Source organism: Myxine glutinosa, chromosome 4 (assembly GCF_964187855.1).
Source record: "Myxine glutinosa chromosome 4, kmMyxGlut1.1, whole genome shotgun sequence".
Taxonomy (NCBI): domain Eukaryota; kingdom Metazoa; phylum Chordata; class Myxini; order Myxiniformes; family Myxinidae; genus Myxine; species Myxine glutinosa.
The window spans coordinates 57188472-57214497 of record NC_136264.1 but is presented as its reverse complement, the minus strand read 5'-3'; the positions used below and the strand labels follow the sequence as shown (position 1 = coordinate 57214497).

The 26026-nt window shown below is 44.0% G+C and overlaps 1 protein-coding gene across 6 annotated transcripts in view; it reads right to left on the bottom strand.

Moving 5' to 3' along the window:
* WDR33 (WD repeat domain 33) overlaps positions 1-26026 on the bottom strand; it is a 203357-nt gene that overhangs the window by 107127 nt on the left and 70204 nt on the right. For all 6 annotated transcript variants that reach the window (XM_078775736.1, XM_068112365.2, XM_068112367.2 and 3 more), the window contains one exon: positions 24490-24641. In XM_078775736.1, the coding sequence (XP_078631862.1) occupies positions 24490-24641 (152 nt within the window). The remainder of the gene's footprint in view (positions 1-24489; positions 24642-26026) is intronic.

Below are 26026 nucleotides of genomic sequence, written 5' to 3'. Positions count from 1 at the left end.
TGGAATGAAGGTATTGGAAAGGGTGTTGGAGAGGAGGATAAGGAAGAAGGTGAAGATCGACGAAATGCAGTTTGGCTTTATGCCAGGAAGAGGAACGACAGACGCGCTCTTTATTGTGAGGCAGTTGCAGGAGTAGTACATGGAGAAGAGGAAGAAGTTGTTTCTTGGGTTTGTTGATCTGGAGAAAGCATTCGATAGGGTTCCACGCGAAGTATTGACATGGGCATTCAGGAAGTTAGAAGTGGAGGAATGGTTGATCAGGGTAGTGATGGCAATGTACAAAAGAGCGCGCACAGCTGTAAGGACGAAGGACGGGAACAGTGGTGAGTTTGAGGTGAAGGTGGGAGTGCATCAGTGCATATCAGGGGTCGGTACTAAGTCCACTACTATTTGTAGCTGTGATGGAGGTGCTGGCTCAGAACGTAAAGGAGGGTTTACCATGGGAGTTGTTGTCTGCAGATGATCTGGTGTTGATTGCGGAAAGTATGGATGGACTGAAGGAAAAGATGAACAAGTGGAAGGAATGTATGGAGACAAAAGGTCTGAAGATGAATATCGGAAAGGCGAAGGTGATGGCAAGTGGTAAAGCATGTGGTGAGGTGGAAAGAACTGGGAAGTGGCCATGTGCTGTGTGCAGGAAGGGTGTCGGAGTGAACTCCATTCAATGTACAATGTGTGCTGAGTGGGTTCATCAAAAATGCAGTGGTCTGAGAGGGTCATTAACCAGTGTGGCAGCTACATTCAAATGTAAGGTGTGCACAGAGGGAGCTGCAGATGGAGGAAATGTTGAGTTGGATCTTGGAGACAGCGTGAAGCTGGAAGGTGTGAAAACATTTTGCTACCTCAGAGACATGCTGAATGGAGAAGGTGGATCAGACTCGCAACGGTTGCTAGAGTGAGATGCGCATGGAAGAAGTTTCGGGAACTGAGTGGCGTGCTGATGAGGAGGGGAGTGTTGTTGAAGCTGAAGGGAAAGATGTATGCTGCATGTGTGAGAAGTGTTATGATTTATGGGAGCGAGACATGGGTAATGAACGTAGAGCAGCAACGAAGGCTGGAAAGGGTGGAAATGCGAATGGTTCGGTGGATGTGCGGAGTATCGTTGAGAGAGGAAGACAAATGATGAATTGCGAAAGATGATGGGAATAGAGCCTGTGATTGATGCTGTGAAGAGGAACAGGTTGAGATGGTTTGGTCATGTGTTGAGGAAGGATGAAAGTGACCGGTTGAGAAGAGTGATGGAAATGAATGTAGAAAGAAGTAGAGGACGGGGAAGACCGAGAAAGACTTGGCTAAAGACGGTGGAAGAAGAAATGCGGGCAAGGGGATTAACAAGGAGAGATGCAGAAAATAGGGCAAAATGGAGAAGATTGTCATGGGGACCGCAAGGCTAACCCCGCTCTAGCAGAGAAAATGGCCTTAAAATGCATGTTGTTGTATACTGTAAAAATTTATGTTAACACAACTAGTACACAATTATATTGGTGTTGGTTAATATAGTGGTGGCTCGCTTTCTTTTCAGTGCCTGAGTTATCATGAATTCATGAGTGAAGACCGGTCAAGTCGTCCATGAACACAGTCGACTGAAAGCAGTGCATTCTTTGTCAGGAGTCCACTGCTAACAAAGGAACACTTGTTCAATATCCCAGAACAGTCGTACCAGAAACTACTCGATGTCGTGGAAGAAAGAGCAAGGTTACAGGATGGAAAATATGTTGACATCCAAAGAGACCTCAAATACTTTACCAGAGAAATATTGATTGAAAGGAAACCCATGTGGCATCGGAGTTGCTATTCTGATGCAACAAATTAAATATCCATACAGCGAGCGAGAGACCGCTTGCAGCATGCCATGTCTACAGGAACATATGCTGTGAAAAAACGTGAGCATAAAAGAACAAGCTCTGAAAAGGAGCAATCAGCAACCCCAGGCACCTCAGCACCTTTCACTATATCTGCGACAGAACTGTTGACAAGGGATCACTACTTCTTATGTCAAGAAGATGATGACCAGTGTCTCTTCACCGTAAGAACTGAAAATGCGGTGAAGGCACTTAGACGATCTGTGGAAATTTCCCAAAATCCAGTATTGATGACAAGACTAAGCAATGTACTCTCACCAAGTGAAACCCATGCGATAGATGCAAGATACCACAAACCATGCTGGACACGACATGTGTTCCATGTCCTGAGGGATGATGCCAGCAACTGGGCCAAGTCTACAAAGACAGACCTACCAATGCAAGTACCATGCTTGATTGAGCTGATCAATCTCATTGAATATCAAACCCAAAATGAGGCTCATCTACCCATGGATGCCATTGAAAAAAGCCGACATATCTATGCTTGGTGGTAGTGATGAGGCACAAATGCACACTCCGACAATGACACGATAGGGGCAAAAGGACAAAATTCTTGCAGAGTTACCAAATGTGAAGTCAGTGAGGCAGAAAGACAGAAGAAAACCATCTGTTCTTTACTATCCTGAAGCCTGCAAAGACGATATGGGGTCTCCACTTCCTTGATGCAAGTTGCCACAAGTGAAATGGACAACACAATGATGATATGCAAGACAGCTAAGATAATACACAACAGCATTGCCAATTTCACGGAGGAGAAGGAAACACACACAATACAGTATCCAGCACAAGAGAGGATGTCCTGCACGAGCTGTACAGCCTTATACGGTGGATTTTGGTGGGATCTGAGGAGGAGCTGCAAACGGACATGAGGAGCAGGACAGTTGATAGGTCAGCATTGACCATAAGTCAGAATATCACATATGCTTTCAAGACAAGGAGACAATTGCACCACATGCCCAAGAAAGCCACTGGCACATTTTGGAAACCAAACACACAAGAAAACCCACAGGTTGTAGGGTTGGCACTCACTGTACATCATGACACCAGGAACAAGGCGCTGATGGACCTCCTCCATGTACATAACCACTGCGTATCACACAGCCGTGCCTTGCTCCAACAAACAGCAATTGCCAATGCTGTTGTGGAAAACACAAAAAATTTGATGGATTGTATGTTCCTCAGGAAAGGTACATTTGTCTTCTTCGCTTGTTGTTGATAATACAGATTTTGTTGTTGATAATACAACATATCTTGTTGATAATACAGATTTTGCAGAGGACACTGTAGATGGCAAAGGCACCACACATGGCACAATCACCGTAGTGTATCAGAAGGCAGATGTGCCTGGATAATCAATCACACCCAATTTGGAAGTTAGTGAGGCAAAAAACCTGTCGGTTGTCCCTCATCATGTCCCATCGAACCTTGCAGTAAACCAAAACCTGGGCCAGTCAAGAGAGCAGGGGAATTCAAAGCGTGTTCCACAGGTGTTGCAGAATCTTATAAACTAACCAATCTTGGTTGGATGATTGCATCTGCTTTGTCTAGATCAAGCGACAGTGAATCACAAAGCAGTATCCCAGGCTGGGCAGGCTACAAATCACTTGTGTCATCTAGTCAGTCACTGACTCAACTCGGTGCCTTGCCTCTACTTCCAGAGGGCGCACATGAGTGGTCTACCATGCTGACTGTGATGTTGCAAGCGTCTCAGTTGAAGAGCTTGGCAGTTGGTGAAAACCACCAAACTGTCATAACCTTTGCCATGGCCCTGTATGAGAAGGCAGTACAGTTGCTAGATGCAAGACCTAACTTTAAAAGAGAAGTTGTTCCGAGACTTGGGGAGCTGCATGCTGTGATGGCTGCACTGAGGGCACTCGGAGCCTCAATATAAAATTCTGGCATAGATGATGCATGGATTAAGGCAGATGTATATGGGCCTGCTACAACGAGACAGATCCTCAAGTGTGGCCACGGCATGAGCACTCCGTGCACACATCCACACTTACATGGCTCTATATGAACTTGCTCTAGAACAGTTCTCCACAGAGATGCCACAACGAAAAGAAATCTGCTGGAAACCAGCAAATGAATTATAGGAAGTCTGCACGAACACAGCTTCTGGGACAAGTGATGGAGCAGAATGCATCAGAATTGCTAACACTCACCAGCTTCAAGTCTTGACCAACGAAGATGTCATTCAACAGCTGAATAAGTGGGAAGCTCAGAAATCATCATCATCATCATCATCATCATCATCATCATGTTCAAGTCATTGTTGAATTACCTCCACTGGGTTGAAACCATGTTGTTCTTTGTTGAAGCATCCAGAAATGCTGATCTCGTTCACAATCGAGGCTGGAGAAGCACTCAGCAAGCTGTTTTTGGCAATGGATCGAATAAAATACAAACGCCTCTGGCCAAGGTACATCGCCGACATGCACAAAATGAAGACAAGCCATCCAGCAACGTTGCGAGAACGTCAAGATGGAAACATATCTGTCACCAAGAGTGAGATTCCATTCGTCTCAAAAGATGCAGACCATGCCTGCGAACATCTCAACAAGATAGTGAAGGTTAATTCTGGCCTAATTGGCATTTCCAATAATGTGAATGCTAGGCAGCGGTTCTTCTTGGCTTCTCCAGAGATGTCGTTCCTCTCAGAGTTCAAAGGACAGTTCGGGCTTCAAGTAAACAAGCATTCTGAGTATTGCGCAGCAATACATGTCCACCACCAAAGTTCAAAGTGCCATAACTTTGTCAAAAATGATCGAATATGCAAATTTATGCATGGTTGATGCTGGTTTTCAAACTTGATTTGAGGTATGCTGAGACACATGTGTGTCACGCCTCGCCTCGTTGACAAGCCCGCAAGGTCGCTCCGTGGAGTGGCCTGCACGTATTGCACTGTGTGAATTATATAATTTATTACCAACTCACGGTCTGAGGTACTAGTGATTCAAGAAGAATCCATTTTTTTAATATTTTCGTTTAATTAACGATATCTGCCAAACCACGTGCCCCATCGCAAATTCCAAAAGGACATTTTAGTAGACTGACATGCTGAACAGATCTGTGAAGGTTCCCCTCGATTGGATCAAAAATGAGGTAGGAGCTCGGTTTTAAAGGTTCATGCTTAAAAACGTCAAGAATCTGAAACCATGTGACGCATGACGTCATGCTCGCTGACTTTTTGGTTCGTCATGGGTACGCGATCCTGCCTGCAAAGTTTGGCCTCGATCTGTTCAGCCGTTAGAGAAAAAGGGGTTTTCGTGTTTTCACGAAAAACAATATGGCGGACGAACCACGTGACCTGTGATGTCATAATTACCATTAAAATATTCTACAGACCGAGTCCCCCCCTACGGTGAAAATTTGATCTCAATCGGTTCTATTATTGCAGAGAAAATCTTTTTTAAAGGAAATTAAAACTTAAAATGGCCCCGAGTTAAGGATCATCAGAATTATCAGAATTCCCAAAGTTCAAAGTGCCATAACTTTGTCAAAAATGATCGAAACGTCATGAAGTTCGAACTTGATCTGTAACTTATCATGACGAAACCATGTGCCAAGTTTGAAATCATTAGCATCAAGCGTTTAGAAAAAACGTCTGGAAAACTGTTCTTTGCGTGACGGACTGACAGACGGAGGGACGGCGTGCAAACCTATAGTCCCCTCCGGTGTACACCGGTAGGGGGCTAATACGCGAAGTACCAACTTCTACTCTGGTTTGTGGGTGTATCTAGGCATAAGGAAGAACGCTATTGAAAATTGGGTCGCCACATCAAAATCCAAGATGGCCGCCACCATATATATGTCTGAAACTTGTGAGCAAAATATCTTGAAAAACAAGCATTCTGAGTATTGCGCTGCAATGCATGTCCCCTACCAAAGTTCAAAGTGCCATAACTTTCTCAAAAATGATCGTATATGCAAATTTATGCACGGTTGATGCTGGTTTTCAAACTTGATCTGAGGTATGCTGAGACACGTGTGTCACGCCTCGCCTCGTTGATAAGCCCGCAACGTCGCTCCGTGGAGCGGCCTGCACGTATTGCACTGTGTGAATTATATAAATTATTACCAACTCACGGTCTGGGGTACTAGCGATTCAAGAGATATCCATTTTTTTATGGCACATTGGAGAAGCCAATGCGAGGTTTCTTCTTCCTCAGCTTGTCACAACTCTGTCAAATGCGATCGAGTTAAAAAAGTCAGAATTTGACCAAATCTGTTTTATTCGTTTGTTAATATACCTCAGCTATCGACAAATCTTAAATTAGAATTTTATTTGAGGTTAAAATGACCGCGACAGGTCGTGTCAAACGATGCTTTCAGTCTGTACATGTGATAAATAATTAAATCCGCACACTTGACGCCTCTTCTTCTTCACGCAATAACAACCTCCAGCTTCCAGACCGTACATCCAATCATCTTGAAATTTTGCACACTTGTTAGTCTTCATGACTTCTACTATAGTATGAAGTTTCACGTCGATCAATAAAGCGATTCAAGAGATATACATTTTTGTAATATTTTCGTTTAATTAACGATATCTGCCAAACCACGTGAGCTATCGCAAATTCCAAAAGGACGTTTTAGTAGACTGACAGGCGGAACATATCTGTGAAGTTTCCCCTTGATTGGATCAAAAATGAGGGAGGGGCTCGGTTTTAAAGGTTCATGCTTAAAACGTCATAACTCTGAAACCATGTGACGCATGACGTCATGCTCGGTGACTTTTTTGTTCGTCATGGGTATGCGATTCTGCCTGCAAAGATTGGCCTCGATCTGTTCAGCCGTTGCAGAGAAAAAGGGGTTTTCGTGTTTTCACGAAAAACAATATGGCGCCCGAACCACGTGACCTGTGACGTCATAGTTACCATTAAAATATTCTACAGACCGAGTCCCTCCTATGGTGAAAATTTGATCTCAATCGGTCATATTATTGCAGAGAAAATCTTTTTTAAAGGAAATTAAAACTTAAAATGGCACTGAGTTAAGGATCATCAGAATTATTAGAATTCCCAAAGTTCAAAGTGCCATAACTTTGTCAAAAATGATCGAAACGTCGTAAAGTCCGAACCTGATCTGTAACTTATCATGAGGAAACGATGTGCCAAGTTTGAAATCATTAGCATTAAGCGTTTAGAAAACAAGTCCGGAAAACTGTTCTTTGCGTGACGGACTGACGGACTGACAGACTGACGGACGGAGGGACGGCGTGCAAACCTATACTCCCCTCCGGTGTACACCGGTAGGGGACTAACAAGCATTCTGAGTATTGCGCTGCAATACATGTCCCCTACCAAAGTTCAAAGTGCCATAACTTTGTCAAAAATGATCGAATATGCAAATTTATGCACGGTTGATGCTGGTTTTCAAACTTGATCTGAGGTGTGTCAGGCCTCGCCTCGTTGATAAGCCCGCAAGGTCGCTCCGTGGAGCGGCCTGCACGTATTGCACTGTGTGAATTATATAAACTAGGACGTACCCGTACGTGGGTGCCCGTTCCTTGCCAAAAAAAAAAAAAAAATGTCTGGGCGTGCCCATGGGCCCATGGGCGTGCCCGTAAGTGCGTGATGTGACCGTACAATGAATGTATCGTCCCGACGCCGCAGCTCGGATGGCGCTGCAGTTAATCGGGCCTGTATCGGCAGAGTTATTATAAACGTGTACTACAATCGATCGTACCTTACAACAATCAACACAGATTGCAACGTCAAATAAATGAATACGCTCTCAAATGTGCCGTCCGAGGCAGCGTCTGCTCGCCACGTTCAGCATCAGTACGTCGTCACTATGACTATCCGTAAGTCCGGAAGTGACGTCCTCATTTGACTGTCCGGAAGGTCGCATATCGCAGTTACGATGAATCGCAAATTAGTTTTAATTAGTTTTAAAACATAGTTTAACGCCAACATAGTTTGCCAACGTGAAATCAATGAATACGCTCTCAAATGTGCCGTCCGAGGCAGAGTCTGTTCGCCACGTTCGGCACACGTGATAGCTCGCTGCTCTCTGATTGGTTGAATCGTTTTTTGGACATAGCTCGGTAACTACTTCTCCGATTAATATGAAACCTTGAAAAGGCACATCCTCAGGTCCCCAGCAATATATCTGGCAAGTTTCAATTAGATCGGACCCGTGGTTGTCGAGAAACAGCGGTCACAGACACACAGACACACAGAGATTACTGGAATTATAGATAGACTAGGACGTACCCATACGTGGGTGCCCGTTCCTTGCCAAAAAAAAAAAAAAAATGTCTGGGCGTGCCCATGGGCCCATGGGCGTGCCCGTAAGTGCGTGATGTGACCGTACAATGAATGTATCGTCCCGACGCCGCAGCTCAGATGGCGCTGCAGTTAATCGGGCCTGTATCGGCAGAGTTATTATAAACGTGTACTACAATCGATCGTACCTTACAACAATCAACACAGATTGCAACGTCAAATAAATGAATACGCTCTCAAATGTGCTGTCCGAGGCAGCGTCTGCTCGCCACGTTCAGCATCAGTACGTCGTCACTATGACTATCCGTAAGTCCGGAAGTGACGTCCTCATTTGACTGTCCGGAAGGTCGCATATCGCAGTTACGATGAATCGCAAATTAGTTTTAATTAGTTTTAAAACATAGTTTAACGCCAACATAGTTTGCCAACGTGAAATAAATGAATACGCTCTCAAATGTGCCGTCCGAGGCAGAGTCTGTTCGCCACGTTCGGCACACGTAATAGCTCGCTGCTCTCTGATTGGTTGAATCGTTTTTTGGACATAGCTCGGTAACTACTTCTCCGATTAATATGAAACCTTGAAAAGGCACATCCTCAGGTCCCCAGCAATATATCTGGCAAGTTTCAATTAGATCGGACCCGTGGTTGTCGAGAAACAGCGGTCACAGACACACAGACACACAGAGATTACTGGAATTATAGATAGACTAGGACGTGCCCGTACGTGGGTGCCCGTACGTGCGTGCAAAAAAACATGCGTGCAAACAACAACAACAAAAAAAAACTTTGAAACCACGTGGCAGTAACGACCACAGAACCCCCCCCTCTATTTACATGAAATGGTTTGGTCCATTCGCAAAGCCAAAGCGAACGGCTTGCGAGTACGGTAGAACCCCCCCCCCCCCCCCCTCTATTTACATGAAATGGTTTGGTCCATTCGCAAAGCCAAAGCGAACGGTTGGTAAATAAATCGCCATAGCTCGGTAACTACTTCTCCGATTAATATGAAACCTTGAAAAGGCACATCCTCAGGTCCCCAGCAATATACCTGGCAAGTTTCAAGTATATCGGACCCGTGGTTGTCGAGAAACAGCGGTCACAGACAAACACACAGACAAACACACAGACAAACACACAGACAAACACACAGACATACAGAGATTACTGGAATTATAGATAGATTATTACCAACTCACAGTCTGAGGTACCAGCGATTCAAGAGATATCCATTTTTTTATGGCACATTGGAGAAGCCAATGCGAGGTTTCTTCTTCCTCAGCTTGTCACAACTCTGTCAAATGCGATTGAGTTTAAAAAGTCAGAATTTGACCAAATCTGTTTTATTCGTTTGTTAATATACCTCAGCCATTGACAAATCTTAAATTAGAATTTTATTTGAGGTTAAAATGACCGCGAGAGGTTGTGTCCAACGATGCTTTCAGTCTGGACATGTGATAAATAATTAAATCCGCACACTTGACGCCTCTTCTTCTTCACGCAATAACAACTTCTAGCTTCCAGACCGTACATCCAATCATCTTGAAATTTTGCACACTTGTTACTCTTCATGACGTCTACTATAATATGAAGTTTCACGTCGATCAATAAAGCGATTCGAGATATCCATTTTTAAAATATTTTCGTTTAATTAACGATATCTGCCAAACCAACGTGAGCTATCGCAAATTCCAAAAGGACATTTTAGTAGACTGACATGCGGAACAGATCTGTGAAGTTTCCCCTCGATTGGATAAAAAATGAGGGAGGGGCTCGGTTTTAAAGGTTCATGCTTTAAAACGCCATAACTCTGAAACCATGTGACGCATGACGTCATGCTCGCTGACTTTTTTGTTCGTCATGGGGATGTGATCCTGCCTGCAAAGTTTGGCCTCGATCTGTTCAGCCGTTGCAGAGAAAAAGGGGTTTTCGTGTTTTCACGAAAAACAATATGGCGCCCGAACCACGTGACCTGTGACGTCATAATTACCATTTAAATATTCTACAGACCGAGTCCCTCCTATGGTGAAAATTTGATCTCAATCGGTCCTATTATTGCAGAGAAAATCTTTTTAAAGGAAATTAAAACTTAAAATGGCACTGAGTTAAGGATCATCAGAATTAACAGAATTCCCAAAGTTCAAAGTGCCATAACTTTGTCAAAAATGATCGAAACGTCGTGAAGTTCGAACTTGTTCTGTAACTTATCATGAGGAAACGATGTGCCAAGTTTGAAATCATTAGCATTAAGCGTTTAGAAAAAAAGTCCGGAAAACTGTTCTTTGCGTGACGGACTGACGGACTGACAGACTGACGGACGGACTGACGGACGGAGGGACGGCGTACAAACCTATAGTCCCCTCCGGTGTACACCGGTAGGGGACTAACAAGCATTCTGAGTATTGCGCTGCAATACATGTCCCCTACCAAAATTCAAAGTGCCATAACTTTGTCAAAAATGATCGAATATGCAAATTTATGCACGGTTGATGCTGGTTTGCAAACTTGATCTGAGGTATACTGAGACACGTGTGTCACGCCTCGCCTCGTTGATAAGCCCACAAGGTCGCTCCGTGGAGCGGCCTGCACGTGTTGGACTGTGTGAATTATATAAATTATTACCAACGCACGGTCTGAGGTACAAGCGATTCAAGAGATATCCATTTTTAAAAAAAACATATTTTCGTTTAATTAACGATATCTGCCAAACCACGTGCCCTATCGCAAATTCCAAAAGGACATTTTAGTAGACTGACATGCTGAACAGATTTTTGAAGTTTCCCCTCGATTGGATCAAAAATGAGGGAGGGGCTCGGTTTTAAAGGTTCATGCTTAAAAACGTCATAACTCTGAAACCATCAGTAATTACTTATATTTTCCCGTTCACAATCAATGATCGATGTGTGTATATATATATATATATATATATATATATATATATATATATATATATATATATATATATTGCTCGGCTAGGCTCCGCCCCTCCGGAAAGCACGCGCTATCGCGCTGTTGACGTTCGCGAGACGAGGCTGAGCACGCGCAGTGCGGCTTGAGGAGAACTCGAGAATAAACAAGAGATATCCATTTTAAAAAATATTTTTGTTTAATTAACGATATCTGGCAAACCACGTGCCCTATCGCAAATTCCAAAAGGACATTTTAGTGCTGAACATATCTGTGAAGTTTCCCCTCGATTGGATCAAATATGAGGCAGGAGTTTGATTTTAAAGGTTCATGCTTAAAAACGTCATAACTCTGAAACCATGTGACGCATGACGTCATGCTCGCTGACTTTTTTGTTCGTCATTGGTATGCGATTCTGCCTGCAAAGTTTGGCCTCGATCTGTTCAGCCGTTGGAGAAAAAGGGGTTTTCGTGTTTTCACGAAGAACAATATGGCGGCCGTACCACGTGACCTGTGACGTCATAATTACTATTAAAATATTCTGCAGACCGAGTCCATCATATGGTGAAAATTTTATCTCAATCGGTCCGATTATTGCAGAGAAATTGGTTTTTAAAGGAAATTAAAACTTAAAATGGCACTGAGTTAAGGATCATCAGAATTAGCAGAATTACCAAAGTTCAAAGTGCCGTAACTTTGTTTAAAATGATCAAAACGTCGTGAAGTTCGAACTTGACCTGTAACTTATCATGAGGAAACCATGTGCCAAGTTTGAAATCATTAGCATTAAGCGTTTAGAAAAAAAGTCCGGAAAACTGTTCTTTGCGTGACGGACTGACGGATGGAGGGACGGCGTGCAAACCTATAGTCCCCTCCGGTGTACACCGGTAGGGGACTAATAAACGAACTACTAACTTCTAATCTGGTGTGTGGGTGTATCTACGCATACGGAAGAACACTATTGAAAATTGGGTCTCCACGTCAAAATCCAAGATGGCCACCGCCATGTATGTCTGAACCTTGTGAGTGGAATATCTTGAAAAACAAGCATCCTGAGTATTGCGCTGCAATACATGTCCCCTACCGGCAGTCTGTCGTCCGGAAAACTGTTGGAGAAATTACCAAGGGTTATTTAACCACAGGTTCTGAATCGTTCCCAATCGCTAATTACCTCAGGACGGGCTCACCGGTGATTCGCACTCGGGACTTCGATTTATACACCTTGTAGACAGGTCAGCAGAAGCACGACAAAATAAGTTGTTGATAAAGAACCTTTCGAGTCGCTAAATATCAGAAATTTATTATATTTTCCGGTTCACGTTCAATGATCGATGTGTATACAGTCACGTGAAAAAGTAAGTACACCACATGTAAAGTTTTGACTTTTTCAACATATTTCAACATACAGCTATTTGATCTTCATTTCAACAATATTGATAGATAAAGGTGATATAATATAACGAATATCATGAAACATTTACATTTTGTAGTCCATTGTATAATTTAAATAAACATAAATGCAAATTTCGCATGTGGAAAAAGTAAGTACACCCCTACATTTATCACTACTTCAAATACCCAAAATTAGAATCAGGTGCACCAGCTCAGGTGCAAATGATTAGAACATCGTTAGAGAGGATCTTGGAGGAACCTGTCTTATTTAAACCTCAGACATTTAGTTTGGTTTGGTCTTTGTTGTTGAAGTGTGCGGCGTCACCATGCCTAGATCAAAAGAGCTCTCTGAGGCCTTCAGAAAGAAGGTTATAGATGCCTACGAGTCTGGGAAGGGATTTAAAAAGATCTCCAAACAATTTGAAATCAATCATTCGACTGTCCGGAAGATCATCTGCAAGTGGAGAAGATTCCAAACAACTGCCAACTTGCTCAAGCCAGGCCGCCCAGCAAGTTCAGCCTGAGAGCAGACCGCAAGATGCTGAAAGAAGTCTCTGAGAACCCCAGAATGTCATCACGGGACCTACAGGTAGCTCTTGCCACTGTTGATGTCAAAGTGCACGAGACTACCATTAGAAAGAGGCTGCACAAATTTGATCGACATGGGAGGTGTGCCTGGAGGAAACCTTTGCTGTCCAGAAAGAACATCAAGGCAAGACTAAAGTTTGCCAATGAACACCTCGGCAAAGACCAGCACTTCTGGAACAATGTGCTCTGGACAGATGAGTCAAAGGTAGGGCTCACCACACCCAATGGATATTCCTACGTCAATAAACAACGCTCGGAGGGCCGAGGTGGTGGAATTGCCGTTATCCACCGTCAAGACATCAAGACCAACCTCATCTCCATCTCATCTGCTCCATCATTTGAACACCTGGCTTTTAAACTCTCTGGTCGCACGCAGTCAGTCATGGCTGTCGTCTACCGCCCTCCCAAACCACACCCATCATTCCTGTCTGACTTCTCCTACTTTCTGACCCAGCTATGTTCCCTCTCCCCCTCAATCCACCTCCTTGGTGATTTCAATATCCACATGGACTCCACTGACTCCACAATAACCACTGACTTCACTGATTTACTCACCTGCTTTAACCTCACTCAACATGTCGACTTTCCTACCCATATCCGTGGTCACATTTTGGACTTTGTCTGCTCCACTGGATTAAATTTGCACCATCTCTCTGGCTCCGACCTCACCCTCTCTGACCACTTAGCCATCACTCTGACCATCAACATCCCCGCCCCAACACCAAGGCATTATCGCACTATCAACTTCCGTAAGCTAAACGCTCTTTCACCTACCTCATTCTCATCCACCCTCTCTGAAAAAATGTCCACTTCTCCCTTCATTGACCTCCACACCCCTTCCGACCTCACTGACTACTACAACCACACTCTCTCCTCCTGCCTTGACCAGCTTGCGCCTGTAAAAACCAAAACAGTTTCTTTCACCCATTCTGCTCCCTGGTTTACCCCTGAACTCCGCCTGATGAAAACTCGTGCTCGCCAACTTGAAAGACTCCGCAATAAAACGGGTCTCACAGTTCACTCCCAGGCCTACAAGGACCACCTACAACACTACAAAGATGCCCTCTCCCACGCCCGCTCCGCCTACTACTCTCAAATTATCCACTCTGGCTCCGGAAACCCAAAAGCACTCTTCTCGACAATAAACGAACTCCTCCGCCCCCTGAACACCACCACCCAGTCATTCACAGTAGACAACTGCATCTCCTTCCTCTCTTTCTTCCAACGCAAAATTGACAACATCTACAACAGCTTGACCACCGCCGCACCCGCTCCCCCTCCAACCACCTGCCCCCCCTTGTCCTGCCATCCCCTGTCTCGGTTCTCCCCAATCTCCCCTACTGACCTCTCTGAACTCCTCATAGGAATGAAAACTGCCACCTGCACTCTTGACCCCATCCCCTCCAGCTTTGTCAAGGCCTTCCTCCCTGCTCTCTCTCCACTTATCATTGCAGCAATAAACTCCTCCCTGTCTACAGGCATCGTCCCACCTTCCCTCAAAATTGCTGCTGTTACCCCCATTCTAAAAAAACCTGGTCTAAACCCTGACACCCTAAACAACTTCAGACCCATCTCCAACCTACCCTTTCTGTCAAAAGTTTTGGAACGCGCTGTAGCCACTCAACTCAAACATCATCTCTCTGCCAATAACCTGTATGAAACATTCCAATCCGGATTCCGCTCCAACCACAGTACTGAAACTGCTCTCCTCAAAATCACCAACGACCTTCTCCTCTCCTCTGACGCTGGCAACCTCAACATTCTCGTCCTCCTCGACCTCAGCGCTGCCTTTGACACCATCGATCACACCATCCTCCTCACCCGACTTGAATCCACCTTTAACGTTACCGGCACTGCCCTCTCTTGGATTAAATCATACCTCTCTGACAGACGCCAGTTCATCTCCATCAATAACTGCAAATCCCCCACTGCTCCCCTCCCCCAAGGTTCAGTTCTTGGCCCACTCCTCTTCATCCTTTACCTGTCCCCCCTCGGTCACTTAATCCGCCGTCATGGTCTCCAATTCCACTGCTTCGCCGATGACATCCAGCTTTTCATCTCCACCAAGTCCGTCTCCACCGACACCCACTCTATCCTGACAGACTGCATCACTGAAATAAAATCCTGGCTTCAAATCAACTTCCTCAAGCTTAACTGTGATAAATCTGAAATAATCATCATTGGCCCAAAAACGCTCACAAAATCCACCCATAACTTTGCCCTCAACATCGACGGTATCCCAGTATCCACCTCCCCTCACATTCGGAATCTTGGCGTCATCTTTGACCAAACCCTTTCCTTCGACAAATACACTAAACAGATCACAAAGTCAGCCTTCTTTCACCTGAAAAATATTGCCCGTCTCCGCTCATCCCTCTCCTCCACGGCTGCAGAAACCCTCATCCACGCCTTCATCACCTCCCGTCTGGACTACTGCAATAGCCTCCTCTATGGTTCACCCTCAAAAATCACCAATAAACTCCAATACATTCAGAACTCCGCTGCCCGTCTACTCACCCATTCCCGGACCCGTGACCACATCACCCCCGTCCTTTACAAGCTTCACTGGCTCCCCCATCCCCCAGAGAATCCAGTACAAAATCCTCCTCTTGACATACAAAGCCCTCCATAACCTGGCCCCATCCTACCTGGCTGACCTCCTCTCCAGACACACTCCCACCCGCAACCTCCGCTCTGCTGGTACCAACCTCCTGACCCCCTCCATCCGGACCAAATTCAGATCCTGGGGGGACAGGGCCTTCTCCATCGCTGCTCCCACCCTCTGGAACTCACTACCTCACACCATCAGAGACTCCTCCTCACTCACCACATTCAAAACATCACTAAAGACCCACCTGTTCAACACTGCATTCAACATTCAACCCACAGCATTTAACCCCTGACTATCTCTTCTCCTTCTCCCTCCTTTTGCTTTAAATATTTCCCTATTGATTCTTGTCTTTTTGCAATTGTTGTTTTCATGTATTGTTATGCATTATGTTTTCCGCTCTGTCAAAGCGCCTTTGGGCTTCTGGAAAAGCGCTATACAAAATAAATGAATTATTATTATTATTATTATTATTTGGCCACAGTACCCGAAGACATGTTTGGCAAAAACCAAAGATAGCATTTGACCACAAGAACCTGATACCAACTGTAAAGCATGGTGGTGGGAATATTATGGTTTGGGGCAGCTTTGCTGCATAAGGGCCTGGGCAGCTCACCATCATAGAATCCACGATGAATTATTCATTGTACCAGAGGGTGCTGAGGATAATGTGAGGCCATCTGTCGGAAAGTTGAAGCTCAACCGAAGGTGGACCTTGCAACATGACAATGACCCTAAACATACCAGTAAATCCACCAAGGAATGGCTGAAAAGAAAGAAATGGAGCGTTCTGGAATGGCCAAGTCAAACCCTGGATCTAAATCCCATCGAGATGTTGTGGGGGGATTTGAAACGAGCTGTGCATGCAAGAAACCCCTCAAACATCGCACAGCTGAAAGAATTCTGCATGGAGGAGTGGGCAAAAATTTCTCCCAGTCGATGTCAGAGACTGGTCGACAGTTATAAGAAAAGCTTCCCTTGAGGTTGTTTCTGCCAAAGGGGGCAATACCACCTATTGGAGCCAAGGGTGTACTTAGTTTTTCCACATGCGAAATTTGCATTTATGTTTATTTAAATTATACAATGGACGACAAAATGTAAATGTTTCATGATATTTGTTATATTATATCACCTTTATCTATCAATATTGTCGAAATGAAGATCAAATAGCTGTATGTTGAAATATGTTGAAAAAGTCAAAACTTTACGTGGGGTGTACTTACTTTTTCACCTGACTGTATGTATGTTGTTCGGCTTGGCTCCGCCCCTCCCGAAAGCGCGCGGTGTGTCGCGCTTTTGACGTTCGCGAGACGAGGCTGAGGGCGCGCGGTGCGGCTTGAGGAGAACTCTGGAATAAACAAGAGATATCCATTTAAAAAATATATATTTTCGTTTAATTAACGATATCTGCCAAACCACGTGACCTATCGCAAATTCCAAAAGGACATTTAAGTAGACTGACATGCTGAACAGATCTGTGAAGTTTCCCCTCGATTGTATCAAAAATGAGGGAGGAGCTCGGTTTTAAAGGTTCATGCTTAAAAACGTCATAACTCTGAAACCATGTGATGCATGACGTCATGCTCGCTGACTTTTTTGTTCGTCATGGGTATGCGATTCTGCCTGTAAAGTTTGGCCTCGATCTGTTCAGCCGTTGGAGAAAAAGGGGTTTTCGTGTTTTCTCAAAAAACAATATGGCGGCCGAACCACGTGACCTGTGACGTCATAATTACCATTAAAATATTTTGCAGACCGAATCCCCCCTACGGTGAAAATTTGATCTCAATCGGTCCTATTATTTCAGAGAAAATCTTTCTTAAAGGAAATTAAAACTTAAAATGGCACCGAGTTAAGGATCATCAGAATTATCAGAATTCCCAAAGTTCAAAGTGCCATAACTTTGTCAAAAATGATCGAAACGTCATGAAGTTCGAATTCGATCTGTGACGTATCATGAGGAAACCATGTGCCAAGTTTGAAATCATTAGCATTAAGAGTTAGGAAAAAAAGTCCGGAAAACTGTTCTTTGCGTGATGGACTGACGGACTGACAGACTGACGGACGGACGGAAGGACGGCGTGCAAACCTATAGTCCCCTCCGGTGTACACCGGTAGGGGACTAACAAGCCAGAGGAACACCATGATGTACGGCCCACTGCTGTCAGGAAAGAACATGAAGCTGTTGAAAAAATCAAGGCTGCAACACTGAGCCATGGGAATCCCTTTGCTGTTGAAGGTGATCAGCGATACAATTTCATCACACATGCATAAGTACGACAAGAGTATGTTCCACAAATCTTGAACATCGATGACGTCGGACAGAAGCTTTATGAAGATTATGTCACTGAACGTATCAATGTAGATGTTAGTCTCTGGGCACCAGTCAAAAAGCAGAACAACACGATGTACATGTCTGGCAGCACGAAACAAACTTTCAAGTTCAGTGACCAGACAGTTGACCGAAAAGAGACCAACGATCTCTATGGTCGGCTGATGGTTCTCACCAGGTCGAGCAGGGACATCGATCAGAAGAATGCAGTTGGCAACTATGAGTTCACATTGACTCCAAGAGCACTATTTGCACCAGACGGCTCAATGCTGCCATGCACCGACAAGTCCAAGCCGATACGCAGCCTTGAGAAGCTGTCAAAAACAGATGAAACCCAGGAACAGACAGAAGCTCTCGTGGCCAAAGAGTAGGATGATGACAGAGGTCCTGTATCATCATCTCCATCATCGTCATCAAATCAAAAGATCGCCATTGTTGATGGAATGGTGCTTGTCCAGAAGATGACAAAGAAATCAAGGACAATCAGCACAGTCAAAGATCTAGCCCAGTGTTTCAATGACAGGCTCATGAACTTGACAGCAGGGTTCAGTGAGGTTGTCCTGGTCTTCGATACATACAAACCTGACTCACTAAAGGAGGAAACTCGAGGGAGATGATGACAAGGAAAAGCTACTATACATTATCAGGTTGCAGATGATACGAACATCAAACACATCCCACTGGCACCGTTTCTATCACATGAAAAAACGAAAGCAGATTTGACAGACTATCTCGCCAAAGCAACCCTTGATTTCAACAAAAACTCACCTCAGTTAGTCATCACATCAGCATCAGATCATACCAGAAGCAACAGAAACATGCACTTTAAAGACAACAATCACGAGGAGGCTGACACATTGATGATCTGCCTGGCAGCGGAGGCATCACAGCGGTGTCCTGATGCACAGCTAGTATTCTTCACTCCTGATACTGACTTCTTGGTTCTGGCTGTGGCACACCATGACAAGCTCTGCAAAAAGACATCTATTTTGATGGTATCAGGTACAGTCGAAATAGAGCCAAATTGGAGAGCTTTGGGCAAAGAAAAGGCGCACGCTATACCTGTATTCCACGCATTCACTGGAGCAGACAATGTTGGAAATTCTCAGGAATAGGCAAAAACAAAATGGTTTCTGCATTATATGAAAGCTGAAATGCACTTAGTCAGATTTTTATTGATGAAACTACTGGAGGAAGGTGACCTAACACAGGAGGTGAAAGACGTATTGGCCAAATCTGTGTGCTCAACCTACTGTCCCAAAGGTATTCACATTGAAGGTATCCCATCCCTAATCTAAGATGGTATCTGTTTTGTAAACACCTAGCTGAAAGCAACAACTTACCTCCTACACTCAGTGCACTTAAGTAACACATCCAGCGTGTGCAGTTACAAAGCAGAGTATGGTGCCATGCCAATGTTATGCAGCAACAGCCTTTAGACCCCCTGAAATTTGGTTACTATCAGGACAAAAGTGGATAAATACTGCCAGTCACCACAAAGGTTCCTCCTGCCATACAAGCCATCATCAAGTTGGTCAGATGCCACTGCAAAACTAACTGTTCAACACAGAAATGTTCATGCAAAAGGAATAACTTGCCTTGCACAGAACTACGCTTGTGCAGCACAGAATGCGAAAACGATGCTGACTAATGTTGAATATGACACTGAGAGTGATGATGATGTTTAATGATGTGTCAAATTGAGAGGAAATACGTCTATGTATGCTGTTGTCACTACCAACAATTTGTGTGCATTTTTTTCATGAAAATACAAACATAATTTCACAAACTTCCTCTTTCTTGCTTTTTGGTTTTCATCTTACTATAATTCACCAAATGTCCGTCCGTCCGTCGGTTCAAAGGTAACACAAAAACGGCTCAACCGATCGCAACGATATTTTGGGTGGGTATTCCAGGGACCCCTGGGAGTAAAATAGGCTATATTGTTTTTCCAATTTTTCCAAGTCTTTCAATTTTACAGTTTTTCCAAACACGATGGAATACAGTGTTTGCTTCAGAGCACCTTCACTTCACTTCACTTCAAAACGTTTTGCATGAACCTTCACTTCAATATAGTTTTTCTGAAGGATGTTTTCTTTTTCTGATCAACACCGAATTCTCAATTTATATGTTTATCCCTCCCACTATTTTCAAAGAAGGGAATGTGAAAAATGTTCAATTTGACAAATCCCCTTTGCAAACTTTTTCCATTCTATCCTTGTATAAATTAAAATGCAAATCACCTAAAAACAGCATACAAAGACAGTTCAGACCATTATTTATAACTTATAAATGAGACCATCAGCAAAAAATGACCATCACCGACAGGTGTCAGCACTGCTGTGGCTTTTAAGTGATGGCTCTAGTCTAAAAACTTCAAAAATGTGCAGTTGCTAATGACAGCATCTTTGATTAAGGATCTCCATGAAAGAAAATTTTAAGATGAAAGAATGGCTAGAAAATAGATGGAAAGACAGTTTTGCCAAATATTTCAGGAACTGCACCTCCGTCACAGACGACTGTACATGTATATGTATCCCGAAGGAAAAAGAAGTAATGATCGTTATTAACAAATGGCCATAAAGAGGATATAGATTTGCTAAACAACCTTGATGATAGCTCATAATTCCAATTTAAAATTGAGTATATGACATTCCCATCAGAGCACTTTCCTGATGGTAATGCCAGGTTCAAATGCCATATTCTTCTGTCGGTTCTTTATAGTTTCAAAGATCTGTTGAACCGGGGAAAAGCAATGGGGAGTCTGAGCTGCCATGTTATGTGGAGGGGAAAATGGACTTCGTGGAGATCATGGAGGAGGAGGAGGTGGTGCGGACAGCATTGAAGAGGATAAAGAAGGGGAGAGCACCAGACATTTATGAAGGGCTCAAAGAGATGATAATTGCAGCGGGAGAAGTCGGAGTCAGTTGGCCAAAGAGGCTGTTGAATGGATGTAGGATAGAGGGTTCAATTCCAGAGGAATGGAAGACAAGGTTAATTGTGCTGTTATGAAGGGAGAATGGGGATGTTCAAGATCCGGGGAAGTACAGGGGCATTGCGCTCCCAAGTCACATCATGAAGGTGCTGGAGTGGATTCTAGACGGAGGGATAAGGAAGAGGGTGGAGATTGAGATTGGAGAAGAGCAGCAGGGGTTCAGAAAATGTAGGGGGATGACAGATGGGATGTTCACGCTGAGACAGCCGGTGGAGAAGACGTCGGAGGTGCAAGGTGAAATGGTATTGGGATTTGTGAACCTGGAGAAGACCTACAGTCGTGGCGAAAAATATTGGCACCCTTGCACTTTTTTCAAATAATGCACCATATCTTCCAGAAGATTGTTGAAATTTAAAAAATATTTTGGTCTCCACATATGTATTACTTTGGATTGCAGTGGAACAAAACAAAAAAAAGCTGAAAAAATTAATAAATCTTAACTTATTCCACACAGAAATCCTAAAATGGCCTGGACAATATTATTGGTGCCTTTTAAAAGTTGTTAGAAATAATTAGATTTCAAGCAGGTGATTCTCCTTTACTTTGGAAAAGAACTCACCTGTGGTGACGTGCAGGTGCCTGCAACATAAAAATCACTCATTCAACCAGTTTGAATGGAGTAACGGAGTCATTCTGCTGTTTTGTGTCACTGTGTGTACTGCAATGAGCATGGAGAAAAGAAAGAAAACCAGAGAATTGTCTGAGGAGGTCAGACACAAGAATGTAGCCAAGCATGGACAATCTCAAGGCTACAAGTCCATCTCCAGAGACCTTGATGTTCCTGTGTCCACCGTACGCAATGCTATCAGGAAGTTTAAGGCCCATGGCACTGTTGCCAAACTCCCTGGACGTGGCCTCAAGAGAAAACTTGATCGAAGATTGCAGCGAAGGATTGTTCGAAAGGTGGAGAAAGCACCTCGATCAACCGCCAAACAGATTCAAGCTGACCTTCAGACACAAGGTACGACAGTTTCAACTCGCACCATCCATCACCAACCCAATGAAAGGGGGTTCTAGGGTAGGAGACCCACTGCTGAGAGAGAAAGAGACATAAGAAAAGCCGACTGGAGTTTTCCAAAACACACCTGATCAAGCCAAAATCGTTCTGGGAGAATGTCCTGTGGACAGATGACACCAAATTAGAGATTTTTTGTGAAGCACATCATCTCTATGTTTACAGAAAACAAAATGAAGCCTTGAAAGAAAAGAACACCTTCCCTGCAGTCAAACATGGAGGAGGTTGAGTGATGTTTTGGGTCGGGGTTGCTGCGCTGTCTCTGGCACTGGGTGTGCTTGAACGAGTGCATGGCAACATTAAATCAGGAGTTTATCCAGGCATTTTAGAGAGCAATGTTCAACCAAGTATCAGAAAGCTGGGTCTCTGTCGAAGGTCATGCGTCTTTCGTCTTTCAGCAGGACAATGACCCCAAACACACTTCAAAATGCCCAGAAATGGTTCAAGACAAAACACTGGACTGTTCTGAAGTGGCCAGCAATGAGTCCAGATCTAAATCCCATTGAACACCTGTGGGGAGCAGTTGGGATCTGAAAACTGAAAACAGCAGTTGGGAGAAGGCACCCTTCAAATCTGGGAGAACTGGAGCAGTTTGCACAAGAAGAGTGGGCCAAACTGCAAGTAGAGAGGTGTAGGAAGCTCATTCATGGATATAGGAAGTGCTTGACTGCAGTTATTTTGTCCAAAGGCTGTGCTACCAAATATGAAGTCAAGGGTGTCAATAATTTTGTCAATGCCATTTCTTTTTATTTTCTGATTTAAAAGGATATATTAAGTTCTGAATCAAAAACAAAGGTTCTGTAATATTAACAGTGAAATAAAGAATTGTGGAGACCAAATACTTTTGTCAACTTCAACTTATTTTTGGAGAAAATTGTGAGTTCTTTGAAAAAAGTGCAATGGTGCCAATATTTTTGGCCACAACTGTATGACTGTCCTGAGAAGGATGGTGATGGCAACACTGAGATGGATGGGAGTGCCGGAAGCAGAAGTTAGGTTGGGGGAAGGGATGTACAAGGGAATTAAGGGAAGACTTTTGGTTGGTCCTCGGATGCCGGGAGTTCAGTGTGAACATCGGTTTGAGGCAGGGAAGCTCTCTCAGCCCACTCATGTTTATCATGGTGATGGAGTTGTTAAGCAGGAAGGTAAACATGTGGGGTATACTGGGGAGAATGTTGTATGTGGACAATCTGGCTGTTGTGGTGGAGAGTAGGCAGGAGTTGCAGAAAGTACTTGGGGAGGAGAAGAAGTAATTTGAGAAACATGGGCTGAAGATGAGCATGGAGAGGACTGGGGTGATGTGGGCTGGGCAGCAGAGAAAATAAATTAATATAAGGTTAGAGGGGAAGGAGATCAGACAGGGAAATATATTTGAGTATCTGGGGGAACAGTGGGGAGGTAGGGGATGTTAAGTCTGAGGCAGAAGTGAGGAGGAGGATTCAGCTGGGTACCAACGCATGCAGGAGGGTGAGCCCGACGGGGAGATTGGTGAAATGCAGGCTGAGATGGGCTGGACATTTGGAGCGGATGGGGAAAGAGAGAATGACAAAAAGAGCGGATAGGTTGAATGAACAAGGCAGGAGGAAAAGAGGTAGACCACGGTTGAGATGGGAGGATTGTGTGAGGAGGGATACTAGTAAGGTGTTGAAGAGTGTAGATAGTTGGCTGAGGACAGATGGAAGTGGAGGAGTATTGTAGTCAAGGCAGGGCAGGAGCTTGGTGCCATTGCACCTCACACACCTCTTATAAAGGGAAGAGGAGGAGAAGAAGAATGGCTGGGTTATTCAGAAATATCTGAATGTCATTGTGCTATAAGTGTTGCATTACTGCAAACAATCATCTAAACATTCTCACTTTACAAATAAAAATAGTGCTTTGGTCTTGTGCAACACAACTACCTCACGACCTGCTCTGTCTCTGCCCATGAGTTAAAAAGAAAGGAACACTTCTCACTTTGTAGACCATATACCATCGTTAATGGCAAATTGGGCAAATATCCCTGTGTGCAAATAAGCGACAGGATCTGTATTGGTGGCTTTGTGTACATTAGCCTTGATTCTCTTCAAAAAATGTCAATCTTTTGCTCAGCACAGCAACCACCGAAAGAACCAATTCTGAACTGAAATGTTGTAAATCCTCACTTACGAGCTGTGTATTGAACCAAAGAACATATGAGCACAAAGTGCTGGATAATTTACAAAGTAATAAAATATTAACCTTTTGTACAAGACGGTTTTCACTAGTCCTCTACGTTTTAGGGTTGGATTAATCCAGTGCGAGCTAGAAGCGACTAATAAGGTTGAAAATACGAACGTAAAGGCTCGGCAATTTTTTTATTGCATTTTGCCTCGTATTTATGGAAGAAAAATGAAACAAATATTTCCCCTTCTTGGCAGGACACATATTTAACCAACACGCAGAAGGTGAAAGTCCATTTGTGCATGGTAACGAAAGCAACGATAACGCAAAAAGAACAATTGATAATGCTAAAGACAAAGCACTCGGACACACAGCCTCTCGACCAAGAGCCATCGCAACGATGCCAGCGCGCATTTCCATCCACCTGGCCTCTCGAATGGGCTCCTTGTGTGCTTGGAACATCTTCACGTTGTTCATGTTTGACTGCCAATATTTGACAAAGCCTCCATGATCTGCGGTCAGCATCCAAAGGTCATTGTGAGACCAAGTCATAGCTCGCACAGAGGTATCATGAGCCTGGCAAGAAAAATGCACAGAGACAACAAAGCCAATATTAAACACCAAACATGCTACTTTTGTTTGCTACAGTCTCTAAGGCTCATTTGTAAGAGCTTGGATATATATATATATATATATATATATATATATATATATATATATTGTTGTGGTTTTGAGAACCCTCACTGGTGTAAATAAATTCAACATCATTAAAGGTTAAAGGTAGCACCCCTAGTTAGTCCACAAGCAACACGTAGGCCACCATAGGACTTCAGTTATTTCATTAGTATGTGTTTTAGATAAGGCCGTGTTTCCAATAGTTGAATCTGTGTTGCGTCAATTAAATAAGAGTAGGTCCCCAATTCGTTCATTGTACAACCTCCCTCTCCAAGTGACGCCATTACGCGCCCCTACAGTCGGTGCCGGGAAGGACGTTATAACCCCCGGGACTCGGGTCGGCCAGAGAAAAAGACAAGGGGATTAACGCCCTCCCCCCAACCCCCCTTGATAATGGGAGAGCAGACGGCCGAGATCCGTAACAACTGGTGTCAGGAGTGGGATTTGGAACCTGGGACTAAATATGTTCGACAAAATTTTGGACACCAATTGTGCATATTGGCCGTAACAATTGGTGTCTGGGAGTGGGATTTGGACCCGAACCAAATTTTTTATATCTGGAAAAATTTGGTCAAACTTTCGAGCGGCCGAAATTTTTATTAACATCCAAATTAAATCGTGCCATGGATAACCAAGGCGATCGGATGCCGGTGGGGGAAAATGAGGGGGTAGAGGAAGGGTTAGAATAAACCCAGGACCCCAGGGAAGAAGTGGGAGAGATGGAGGAGGAAAATGAAGAAGGTGCGGTAGTGGGGGTTGCAGGCGCACAAAATGGCGGCGCCTCGCACATGGCGACGAGGGCCGCGCCCGCTGCACAAGCGGGAGGGATGGATATGCAGGCCCTCATGGCGCAGCTGGGTCATTCCATGTCAAATCATCAAAGAATCTGCCGTCATCTCTCAGATTTTTGTAAAACTTTGGGAACCAATTGGGACCCATGAAAAACGGCAAGAACTCAAATATTTTTGCTAACAGCCTCTTAATTAGTGAGATACAGACTAACGAACTTTGGACTAATTAGCACGACGTCGCGAATTCAAATGGCCATATCTCTAAAAGTATAACACCTAGAGAGCTGGTTTTGGTGTCATTTTAAAGGTATTTTCATGCCCTATAAATTTGTCTGGGCAACATTTTCCTACCTCCAATCACAAAAAAGTTATCACAAAATATAAACTTCAATCGTGAATCCAAAAAAAATGTATCCTTCAAATTTCCTCAAATTCATCCCAGATGTACCTTATGATGTCGAGAAGCTTCCACATAAGTTTTGTGATGGGCACTCC